This window comes from Loa loa, assembly GCF_000183805.2.
Source record: "Loa loa unplaced genomic scaffold supercont3.96, whole genome shotgun sequence".
NCBI lineage: Eukaryota > Metazoa > Nematoda > Chromadorea > Rhabditida > Onchocercidae > Loa > Loa loa.
The window spans coordinates 117,443-130,532 of record NW_018108276.1 but is presented as its reverse complement, the minus strand read 5'-3'; the positions used below and the strand labels follow the sequence as shown (position 1 = coordinate 130,532).

The 13,090-nt window shown below is 29.3% G+C and overlaps 4 protein-coding genes across 4 annotated transcripts; 3 read left to right on the top strand and 1 right to left on the bottom strand.

The window, feature by feature from the left end:
* Nucleotides 1–2,677: 2,677 nt before the first annotated feature.
* LOAG_17577 (hypothetical protein) lies at nucleotides 2,678–5,124 on the top strand (the record flags this gene model as incomplete). Its single annotated transcript, XM_020450237.1, has 2 exons — nucleotides 2,678–3,374; nucleotides 4,907–5,124. The coding sequence occupies 2 exons, from the start codon at nucleotides 2,678–2,680 to the stop codon at nucleotides 5,122–5,124; spliced, it is 915 nt and encodes a 304-aa protein (XP_020306116.1).
* Nucleotides 5,125–9,381: 4,257 nt separating this feature from the next.
* Nucleotides 9,382–9,597, bottom strand: LOAG_08212 (hypothetical protein; the record flags this gene model as incomplete). Its single annotated transcript, XM_003143744.1, has 1 exon — nucleotides 9,382–9,597. One exon carries the CDS (start codon nucleotides 9,595–9,597, stop codon nucleotides 9,382–9,384), a length of 216 nt encoding a protein of 71 aa, XP_003143792.1.
* Nucleotides 9,598–10,638: 1,041 nt separating this feature from the next.
* On the top strand, nucleotides 10,639–11,148 carry LOAG_08211 (pair-rule protein odd-paired; the record flags this gene model as incomplete). The annotated part of the gene is made up of 1 exon (XM_003143743.2): nucleotides 10,639–11,148. Exon 1 carries the CDS (start codon nucleotides 10,675–10,677, stop codon nucleotides 11,146–11,148), a length of 474 nt encoding a protein of 157 aa, XP_003143791.1. The 5' UTR covers nucleotides 10,639–10,674.
* Nucleotides 11,149–12,366: 1,218 nt separating this feature from the next.
* Nucleotides 12,367–12,659, top strand: LOAG_08210 (hypothetical protein; the record flags this gene model as incomplete). Its single annotated transcript, XM_003143742.1, has 2 exons — nucleotides 12,367–12,417; nucleotides 12,558–12,659. The coding sequence occupies 2 exons, from the start codon at nucleotides 12,367–12,369 to the stop codon at nucleotides 12,657–12,659; spliced, it is 153 nt and encodes a 50-aa protein (XP_003143790.1).
* Between the last annotated feature and the right edge of the window lie 431 nt (nucleotides 12,660–13,090).

Here is a 13,090-nt window from a genome sequence, read left to right as displayed (position 1 = left end):
ATTCTTTTCAGATGGAACAATGACCTGATCTAACTTGTCATGACAAAATGAATAAGTGCCAATCACTCAGCTAATTGAACTTATTACAAATTAAATAATGAAGTGACAACATTAGCAAAAAATAAATGGCATCTATTTTGATTGAGACTTAAATAATCGATTTACAAAAAAAAAATAACAGAATTTATGGATTTCAAAGAAGAGAGCATCAATTTTACAATTTGAAAAGAAGCGGAAATGTCGCAGATGTTGGCAGCAATTGATTATGAAATATATATATTGGTAAGGTTTTTTTTCATGAAAATAAAAATTAAAGATTCATTGATGGATTAAAATGTCATTGGAAATTCTGATTAACGATTTTTCAATCCAAAATTGTAAGATGTATCAGCAAAAATGACATTTTAGAAATACGATGCAACATTTAACACCTCTAATGGACAATTTCCTTCCTTTAAATTTTAGCTAATCAATACAACAAGCGCATTTCGGATTCACCAATATACTGCTATAGCTTTGAAGAGCGAATCCGGAATTAAAGAACCGATACGGAATTCGAGGGAATCCGGAATAAAAAGCATACCAAAATAACAAACATAAATTACGTTCGTAATAACAGATTGATATTTATTCAATTACCAAACACAAATTATGAAAAAGCTAGGACAAGAGCCGATTCATTGTGGATGGAATTTGGAAAGATTCAAACTATAAAGAATCGATAAAGGAATCGAATTTTTGAAGGATCGTAGAAATTTTGAAAAGTGGAAAACTGATGCCAAAAATTGAGAAACGAGAAAATGTTCCTGTAAGCAAACTTTTTCAAAATTTCCTCCATACCATTCATAAGTGTTGTCAGTTTTTATATCAAATAATAATTGAAGTTTACAGAAATATCAATTTTCACTTTGTGATAATTTCAAAATGAAAAACTTTTCTTTCTACTAAAAACACTTTTCGCAATTTTCATGCAGTTCAACGAACTGAAATAAGTAAGAGGATTCTAGATGGATTCCAATAAAATTTTCTAAAATATATTTGTCATCAGACTTTTTCATGGTGTCCGATTGAAATATGAGTCAAGAAGCAACGATTAACGAATAATGTTTGAATTAAAATTGAAATAAAAATAAATTTGCATTTTCAATATATTTTAATTTCTTGTCAATAAAAATTAATTTATACATGCCATTGTTAAATTTGAGAAATCTTAAAACTTTCTTTTTTTCGTTTATATCCGTTGAAAAAATAAACATAATTTTAGTTTTTAAACCGATTTATGATTGCGTTATTCGTAAAAGATATGTATGCCACAAATGTTTGAATATAAATTTAAATTATAGTTTGAAAAATTTTTTCTTTCAATCATAGCGGCACCCATTTCATTGATGACATCATATCATTGAAATGTCTCTTTTTTCATCATCAAATCAATTTAATGCCAAATTTTATCTCTCTTTTTTCTTTGTTTTATTTATTTACATGCACATGCATACATATAAACTATAAAATAATAAACTTTTCGATTTATAATTTAAAAATTTATATTTTCACATACATTCCACGTCTCAATCATTTATGTATGTGTGTGTATGTGTGTGTGTATGTATGTATGTATGTGTATGCTATGCATATGTGTGTATGTGGTGTGTGTGTTCATGTGTGTATGCATAAGTCTGTTCGCCTGTCTGCGCTCTGCGTGCACGCTTGTCCACTAACTCACTTCAAGGATGTGCATCGGACTGCATACACACGCACATATGCCAGCATGAAATTATATTCTAAACTTTTTTCAGTATTTTTTTTTATAACAAACTTTTGAAGTATATTCATTTACGTGAATAAACGTATTAATTACGTTTATCGTAGCGTTCTATGTCATATAGCGTTTATGTCATGCGTCACCGTTATACAAATATATGTACGATTACGTTTATGCACGTGATATGTGATCACGTTTATGGACTATTTCATACGATTTGCACATAATTATACGTTTATAGTTATGTGTTATGCATTCACGTGTATTCACGTAATTACGACCCTTACATCTACTTTGCGTATTTGTATCGTCGCATGATATCTCTACCTATACTTCTATGTATGAGTGTGTGTAAATATGACATACATACGTAAATGTATGCAATGTGTACGTTCCCATTTACTGAAGCCGAAAAATCAGCGTAAAAGAGACGTAAATAGTGGAGATGAATGAATGGGAAGGAAACCAATGGGACACATCATCCATCTATTCAAGGGGACAAATGCGGTAGATAGATTGGATGAATGGGTATGTCTCGGACAGGTACAGCCAATCAGAGATAGCAATTTGGTAGGCGGTTCGTAAATCCTTCCACCATCTTCTCTTTCGTCACACTCTTCTTCTTCCACTTGCCTTGCCTTGCTCGTCTTTCTGTACCCATCCTACTTCTTTCGCATGTGTCGCACTATTGTTGGGCGGCATTGGACAATCACATCCTATCTTTTCAAAATCTTTTCAGTCTCTTACGTTTCAAATAGGTAAATATATTATATTAATCTATATGTATATCTTTTCATGTCTGTGTATGTATATGAATGTATGCGTATGTATGTGTGTATGTCTATGTGAGAGGGACACTGTAGTTGAAGCATATCGAATGCATTTGGCGCTGAATGGGTACGACAACTGCTGAAAATGTCTTCTTCGTCTTTATCATCATTGAGGGACAACAATAAGGACGTGCCTTCGCAAACGTATCATCAACCATCCTCACAAATTGCCAGTTTAAGCTTACCAATCACTAATAGAAGTTCTTCTACAGACTTATCAATATCAACTACAACAACCACTACAATAACAAGGACAACAACAGGAGCAACAGTATCCATAATTGGGATAGGAACCGAAACTGAAGCAGAAACAATAATTGGAACTGGAATAGGCCTAACATTACTGCCATCATCATCATCAGGATCATACATGGATATGGACCAAAAGCCACCAGCATTCCAGAATTATGGTACAAGAACATCTGGACCACCACCACCACAACAACAACAACCACCACCACCACAACCACCACCACCACCACCACCACCACCACCACCACCACCGCCACCACAACCACAATCTCTTTATAGTGTTGGTCCATCAAGTTGCTACAATCCGCTACAATCATCGACTAGTACAGCTGGTAGTAGTCATGATTTTACCCGTGGGACCGCTGCGCCAATGTCTTCATATTTTTATCAGAATTCATTTCCAACATCAGCATCAGCAGCAGTTGCTGTAGCTGCAGCTGCAACCGTATCTGGTACACCATATGGTACCGGTGCAACCGGTACCGCTCCCCATTTTATGTATCATCAACAATCAGCTAGCTCACCGGAAGGTAATTACGTTATAAAAAAACTGTCTAATTTACATAATATAGCGTGAAAAATAAACAAAAAAAGAGACGAAACAAAAGGAAGGATGCGATAATCTCTAATTTACACTATTTATATGAACAAATGATAATAGCAATAATAATCATTTAACAAGATGGTTATAAATTATGAAAATTACAGGTAGCGCCTTTCACTGATGATGATGTTGTGGTTGATGGTGGTGATGATAATGATGATAATGATGATCATTAGGGTAATTAGAGTAATAATGCCTTAGGATCTACCCACTACTCTCTCCCGCCCTCCCATTTCATTTCTAGTATGCTTCAATGTTTTCACTCCTCTGGACTGGGCCGGCTCAGCTCTAAACCTTTCTTGTTCCATAATTATTGGTTATTTATTCAAATTATAACCAACCAATCTAACCAATAACCAGCTACCTTCTGCTCTTTGTCACAGCCTAATCTTTAAGAGTAGAAGTGAGAAGAACTTCTGCATTCTTTGCTTCCTTTATCTTTCTTTTCTTTTTTATCTTCGAAATTTCGTTGGATTTTTTTTCCAATTTTATCAAAATTATCAAACTTTAATGTTAATTTATTGCCACTCATCCAATTATTTTAACTTTTGAAAGTTAAAGCACTTGCAACAGCAATGAATGAGCCATGTTTGGTTCATCTAATAAAGTTAACTTTCAAAGTAATCATTAAAAAATAATGTCAGGCAGTTAGGTTGACCAAAGTAAGCCAATGTTATCCTTATTATCGTCATTATCATTATCATTATCATTATTATTAATTTGTCTTTTTCAACTTCTTTGTCACTATTTTTCTAATCCCTTGTCACTACTGTTCTAATTCATATAGTTGCAAATTTCTCGGAATAATTTTGATAAATTTCAACTTAGATTATCAATTCTTACTTCTTTAATATGTCAGGCAGAAAAATTGAAACTGATGCCATTATCTGGTAAGAATCTCTAGAAATTTAATGAATTAATTATACCATAATTAACGGTAATTTATTCAAAATTATTTAGTTAATCTCGATCCATCAGAAAGTTTCTTGTTAATCAGAAAATTCTGGTAATTTCATTTTTCCTCTTTGCTTCCTTTCTTTTCCTGCAGTCATAAATTTATCATGATTATATATACCAACAAAAACATATTCAAATTTAATTATTCTTCAGTTTATCACTACTATTTATTAATTTGACGCCACTTTCATTTTCATTATACTATGTTGAAGTACTTCAATTTAAAAATTAATTAAATTCCTCTTAGATACTATAGTATAAAAGAAATAACAAAACATTCGATTAGCATTACTTCAATTAATTCATTTTTATCATTTGCATTATACACAAATAGATTGTTATTTGTATTTAGTATTTCAAGTCAAAATTAGGTAAAATATTGGAATTTCGTACCATCATTGCTTCAAATTTTTATTAAATAATTATAGTTTTAATTTTAAATTAAAATTAAAGAATTTTTTTGATATTTGTGATTTATTAAATGTTTACATTTCATTTCAGAGCATTCCACGAAAATTATCGAAGGTGGCGAAGTTAGGATTAATGGGAAAGGAAAACGAGTACGAAAACCCCGAACCATATATACTAGTTTACAATTGCAAGAATTACAGAAAAGGTTTCATAAGACGCAATATTTGGCGTTACCAGAACGTGCTGAACTTGCTTCCAGGTTGGGACTTACACAAACACAGGTAAATTTGTTAAGATTTCAAAACTGAATACCAAGTTTATTTCTCACCAAGTACTTTATTACGATTTTTGCAAAATATAACATAACGAGCAAGTTGATCAACAAAGTTGATTAACAATTATTTCAACGATATGGTCATTTTCACGTCAACAAGTCGGTTAATTTTTAAGAATAAATTAAGATTTTCTGAAATTTGTAAAAATATAAACATTTAATTTACTCAAATGATTTAGTGGCTTTTCTTTAATTCCATATATCAACTAATTCAATTAAACAAACATTAAGTAATGACTGTGACCCAATTAAACTTCAATTATTTCACTTATTTGAAGACAAATGCAAAGTCCAATATTTGCTACTTTGACATTTTTTCAACCTACTAATATATGCTTTCTTATAATTGTATTCCCAAAAAAATGGCCAATCAATTTTTTTTAAATTGCATGCTTATAATTTCATTGATTGTAACAATCTTTTTTGGCATAAGATATCGTATCTGATTTAGAATGATCAAAGTCTGACAAATTCTGATCCATTATTGATATAATTCACTTATCACATTCACCATTATAATTATTTGAAACTAGACTGATTTGACCTGAAATTTGACCTAATTTCCTTTTAACTTTAAAACTTTAATCACATAATTAGCGTTGAGTATGAATTGAAATGAAATCATCGTTTCTTTATTAAAGCTCATTGAGCTTCTTAAATATTGAAATCTCTTGGATAATCCTCGATCCGTCTAAACTTACCGCGGTTTATCTTCTGTCTCTTATCCGATCAATCCACACTTTAAATTTTTGATTACTGGGAGTAAATAAAACTTCTTTTCTTCCTTTCTCAACATTTCTTCTCCATGCATATACATATCCATGTCATTTACTTCAAAATTTATCAGAAATTTATGAACTTTTACTCAGTTAACTTCACAATGATCGATCATGGATCAATCACCCTCCAGTTTTCTATTTATTTAAAACGAAAAAAAAAGAACATGATAATTTGATTTTACTTTTCGGATTTTGATTAATCGATCATTATCGATGCATATTTACGGTAAATGTTAAAATGTAAATTAACAAATTCCAAATATCTTGAAAATGATTACTTTTCCGACAGTAGAAATTATTGTCCTAGTAATTTATCAGTTTATTGCTTGAATTTTAAATTACTTAGTAAAACTATTCAGAATTTAAAATTTGAAGAATTTCGAATTCTCTGTAGACTGTAAATCCATCCAATTTCATTCCATCCCTTGCTATCACAAACAAATTATTATCATATACCTATTGAAAAAGTTGTTATATTCATTTTTAACTTTTTCTTGAATTTTATCCGTCACGAAAAATTTTTTTTTCCAAAATATAATATAGTTTTATAATTTTGATATTTTTGAACGCATCAAATTATTTATCATAGCTAATTTCAACGAAATATAAATAGAATCGATCGTTTCGTTTTTCTTTCTTCATTTCATATTTAAATCTTTTTTTTTCGCACAGAAATTCTTGACGAAATACCGATTAAAAATTTTCACTAACTTATTGTATTATTCCGGTTTTATTTGGTAATTTGTCGATTTCGGAAAGAAAAGGAGAAAAAGTGAAATTTATTAATCGATGATAGACAAATGATATCGTTATCAATATCCATATCCTTTTTAAGTAACATATTTTTCTCATCCACGAACCAGTCAGTCAATCAGTTAATCATTCGTTCAATCATCCAGTCTCAGCTATTCATCCATTCATCCTATTTCATTCTCTTTTTTCTTCTCGTTTCTCTTCTCTTCTCTTTTTTTCATCCTTTTCGTCCTTTCCACTTTCCTCCTCCTCTCCTCTCTTTTCTTCCTATCAACAAACATTCTCATCATCATTAACAACATCCGATATTACGGTAGGAGTGAAAAAAAAAATGAAAAATGATGGACGGAATGAGTTTTATTTCGTTTCTTTTCATGAAGTTCACAACAATTCCTGAAAAGGGACCAGTTCTATTCAAACTTTTTTTTTCTTTCTCTTCTTTTCTGCTATAAATACGTAAAGTAAAGAGAATTTGTTTTATTGAATAAATCAAAAAGATAAAAAAAGAAAATTAAAAAAAAATTAATAACTACAATTCTGAAAGGCTAAAATGAAAAAAGGAACTCGAAAAAAATTTAATAATTTATTTCAAATTTTGCATAATTTCTCTACTCTTTTTTTTTCGTTTGAAAAAAGGAGAAGAAATTAAATGAGATTGTTTGAACAATAGGAATATTCTAGAATTTAGGATTCAGGACAGTTTCCTGTTAGATACATTCCCTTCCTTCCCCTCATTCCCGTTATTTAACAAGAAAATTGCAATATCAAAATTGCCACTGGCCAGTTATATGATTGATGGAGGCTAAAGTAAAGCTGACAGGATTTCTCGGCATATATTTCATCCGAACTTCCGCTCTTACCATCTCCTGATACTATCCTAGTAAGATATCACATTTACTCAAATCGATGAGAGTCTAATTATAAGATTAACCCTATTATATGTGTTTATAAATAACGGTGATATTACGCATATTCAAATAGTAATAATAATAACAGGCAGGTTTCTAGAAAATATTCTTTTGAATTTAGTTTTCGAATTTGAATTTGATCCTTCTTGAAATTTTAAAAAATCTAACAATTATTTCGTAATATGGTGGATTTACTTCGTCTATTTACTAAGCTATCAACAGATTATTATTTTCGTATTAACAAAACTTACAGACAAGGATGACCGACAGTGTTGTCACGATTGTCACTACTGATAAGTATGTGAAAATGGATCACTCTGATATCTCAAATATCTTTGGCATCATTTTTGATTCTGCTTTAAGATTATAATTCAAAATACTGAAAGAATGTAAAGTACTTTATTTCAATGGTAAAACCCTTCAACTAAAAGTTTTGTTAATTTCTTTTAGGAAATTATCTTCGGATCAAGTAAAGATATACAAATTGCATAATGTTTGAAATTTTACTATAATGAAGTAATTTGCGTTTAATTTATAAATGAACTATTTGAATTATTATCGTATTTAAAGATGCAAAATATTGATTGATTGATTGATTAATTAATTAATTAGTCAGCTGATCAGTTGTTATTTGAAATATTTCGGAAGATTTCATAATTTTGGTTAAAATTTAGAAAATCAATCGATAATTCTTGTATGCAACTTATAGATACAAAAATTAAATGTTACGCATTATATGGCATTTTTGTCACTTTTTCCAGCCCTTTTTAGCTCTTTGCAAAAAATTACATTCACCGGAATATGTTCAAAATATTCCTGAAAGTGAATTTTGAATTGAGTTCAAAGAGATATGAAGTGGGAAAGGGATTCCAATATCTTTTCAGAGATGGGCGGATAAAAACGGCGGGAGGAAGGAAGGATAGATAGGGGTAAGCATTAAAAAAAAAGGTTCCGTTATGGTTTCTAAGCCGGAACGGAATAGGTAATCAGTGGTTATACGGCAGATGCATTATGCATTATTATGGTGGCGTATCTTTGAAAAAAAAAAAATCTCTGTTTATGCGCACCTGTTATTGCAAGGTGATCGAAGAGATACAATAAAGAGAGAGAGAGGGAGGGAGAAAAAAAGAAGGGATGAATCTAGCAATATATGGTATCAGTGTCTCACCTGTTGCTTAAAAATATCTTACCTTTAATAACATTTCTTTTCAAAAAAAATAAAAATAAAATAAAAAAATAAAAATGGTGAATTTCGAAGAAAAAGAAATCACAACAAAATTTAGAAATTTGCATAAAGTTTTGAAATCTTAACAAATTAATTATTTAATGAATATGCAAAATTATATGGAGTATATCTGTATTTAATTAATTTCTAAAAGAGAAATGCTTCCGTTATTAAATCCTTTGTTTTTTCATTTTTAAATTGCAGGTTTAAGTTATTAACATTTTCATACCTTATAAGACATACCAGGGATATTCTATAATAGGAATTGATACTCAGTTTGCAAATTTCATCATTCAAAAGGATTTTTAATTCCTATTTTATTTAATATAATTTCAAACCACTATTTTATTACTCTTATTTTCTGTATTTTGATAAATTGATATTCAAATACGGAGGTCAAAGGTCGATCGATCTTTGCTACTATAGGTTGTCCATATTCTTTTTCTCATCTATTCTGTTTTTCTACTGTTTTGATTCTCATTTCTGAATTCTACTTTTTTTTCTATTTTTCTGTCTGATCGCGATAATGACAGGAAGTACGGTAGTTATCGTCTGCTTTTCATGTATTATGCATATGTGAAAGGTTGATGGATAAATCCGGAAAGGAAGTTGAGTATGTGTGTGTGTGTTGTGTATGTGTATGTGTATGTATGTATGTATGTATGTGTGTATGTATATGCATGTGTGTATGTGTATATGTGTGACGGTGTCTGAGCGGGTAGATGGATCGATGAGTCATTCTTTTCTTTTTTTGAATGTGTATTTTCTTCCCATTTACCCATTCATTTCGGTAAAAAATAAATAATGATTCATGTGATGAATTAATTAATTGATCCATAGCTAATTAATTGACTAATGGGTAGTGATAAACTAATGGAAGATGGAATGATTAGAAAGGAATTAATCAAACTTATTTAACTGATTATCACTTCTAATCTCTCCCTCTCTCTCTCTTTTTCTCCGTCTCTTTTATCTTGTGATGGAAAATTTTTGATGCACAATTTGAATTTTTTGGTAAGCAAAAAAAAAAACAGTAAAAAACCAACAAATTTTTTTTGATTTTTTTACCGAACTAAATTAACTTCAATTTCACTGTGCTTTTTTTTCCTTTGAAATTTTCAAAATGAATAATAAAAGTTCTTTTCTCTCCGCTTTCTTCTCCTGTCTAATTTTTGTACTTTTTATAACTACCGTAGTACTTTTGTCTGATGCCATTACGGAAAAGAAAGAAGTAAACAAATACTGTTACTAGCATGTTCATTCATTTCTTTTCCTTTTTTTTTTTTGAATTTCGCTTGATTTATTTTATTTATTTTCCTCTTGAATGGAACAAAAAATAGGAATTTTGAAGATTTTTTCAAAAATTTTCTGATAAATGATACTAAAAGAAAAGCAATTTTAATTGTTATTTCTTTATTTCTTTCTTTTAAGAATTTCCTTCAAAAAAGGAATTTGTAATTAATGATGGAAAGCTAATGAGTTAATGCAAAATGAGAAAATTTGTAAAAATCTGATATGCTAGCAGATTAATTTAAATCAATTTTACAGATATACTGTAATAAATAAATTTGTATTCGATTAAATTAGTTTATGAAAAAGGAAATGATTATGAAAAGGAATGAATTGAAACGAATTTTAGTTTTAAATGACAAAACGTAATCTATTTTGTATGATATTAATTAATCATGTTAACTCAATACATTAGTTGAAAAGAGAGGAAGAGATTTTGTTTGATTTGCGATCTTTCGATCGAAAAGCTATTTACTCTTATCAAGACGAAATTTATTTATTGAGTTTTAAAATTCTTTTAATTTCAGGTAAAAATATGGTTTCAAAATCGTCGTTCAAAACATAAAAAGATGTCTAAGAACGGATTTAGCAATGATCGGCAGGGAACAGATGATGAAGAAGGTGAAGAAGAGGAAAGTAGTTCAGTTGATGGAACAATAGCTTCACCTGCTCAACAACAACAACAACAACAACAGCAACAACAACAACAACAACAACAACAACAACATCAACATCAACAACAACAACATCAGCAGCAACAACAGCGGCAACAACAACAACAGGGTACCACATCACCGATATTGGAAGGTAGTTGGCCACCACTGCATCTTGGTACACATCCTGTTGGTACCGGTGGTCCATTATCACATATGTCACCAGCATCACTGCACCAATTATCACATCAGCAACCTACCCAGTTACCTCCTTTCGAAAAATATTGTGAACAGGTTGATGTAAAACCATACGTTTATGATCCAATGACGGGCTACCAATGGCAACAACCTAACAGTTATATGCCACCTAATTATTATAGTAGCATATGAAAATTAATTTTTTTGCTATTGGTATTGATTTATATAATTTTTGTGTACAGAATTATAGTTATTTTTAATCAAATTTACATACAATAGATATTTTAGTGCTGTTGTATGAGAAGAATTAAAATTCAGTCATTTAATTAAAAAATTTAGCAATGACGAAATTGGATTTAATTTTAATCTTTCTTTTATTCATTTCATTTCTTTTTTTTGAATAATTTATATGCTTTAAACGTTGTTTGAAAATGGTATGCTAAGAGAAAGGAAATATTTTGTCTGATTTTGATCCAAAAGGAATAAAATCTCACCTCAACTGATTTTTCATTTTTCATTTCTTTTCTTTCTTTGCCATTTATTTAGAATGTTTTGTTGCAAATGAAATAAATAATTTTGAGACGTGTCATTCCGCTTTGATTTCAACATTTTGAAAACGAGAATTTAATCCTCGGAATAAGTTTTGTTCGCTTTTGAATTTTAATTATTTCGACAACAACTTATAAATCCTTCTTTAGCCTAGCAAGAATCATTCCTTTCCCTCAAATTTATTATTGATAATAACAAATGTAACAGAAAATTCTTGCTCCAAAATATTTTCTTAATTATTATTTAGATATTAAGTAAACAATATTATTAATACACAATTATATTTACTATAATATATAGATTATTATTTAGATATTAAGTAAACAATATTATTAATACACAATTATATTTACTATAATATATAGAGTGACTGATGAGTTAATTAATTGATTTCCCGCATTATTTTGCGCATTCGAAAGATTTCCTAAAAAGGTTGAATTAACATCAATGTATATTTTATATATTAATATCTATTTCCTAATTCAATTTTAATATCAATTTCAATAAAAAGTAGAAGATAAGAAGTGAAAACATGGATCAGTAATGCATTATTATTCCTACCAACTACGATTGATTGATTGTTTTAATAAATGAAACTAAAATAAAAATAAAAACAAAAAGACATATTAACTTCTGACATTAACTGGAATGTTTTGATGAATTATCGACAAATTAATGAACAATTCTCAAGAATTATCCCTAGCTAAATTTTGAAAAAAAATTCATTCATGTCTACAATTAATGCAAATAAGTATTAAGAATTATTTAAGACAATCTAATGAAATGATAATAATAATGATAATGATAATGATAATGATGATGATAATGATGATGACTATGATTATGATTATGATTACGGTAATGGTAATAATGGTAATGACAATCATTGACCGTAACTGTTTTGTTATTAACGTATGTGTGCAAAGGTATTCAGATGCTCCTAAATTCTGTCAGCAACAAAAGAGTGTTTTAATGGTTTTAATCCGGTAGAATGTTAATGGAATAGTCCAAAATTTGCAATAAAACATCGATAATGATTGATGATGAAATAGCATGGTGATGTTGGTGACAATGATGATGATGATAATGACGATGCCGATGATGATGATAATAATAATGGTGACTATGATGATGACGATGACGATAAAGAATGAATGAAGTCAACTGATCCATTATATACAATACAATTGAGTGATCCATTATTATTCCCACCAGCTATAACTTATTGATCGTTTTATTTTTGGACGCTAAGGGTATGCATATTTAAATATTATTTATATATAACCTTTCATCTTCCCATCCTCTGACTCACTTCTCTTAACCTATTTTACAATATTTTATAGTTCAATTTCATTAAAAAAAAAAAATTCAAATTTAGGCAAAAAGGACAAACAATAACAAATGAAATAATTAATTAATTAATTAGCTTGTTGAAAAACCATTTAACATTAACAATAAAATCTTTGTAAGCAAAAAAGGAAAAATGAAAAGAAAATTTATCTGATAAAATTGATTTTCACAATTTTGTATAATTCTATTTGTCACAAAAACTAAAATTAAAAATTGAGACAATATAAATAAAACA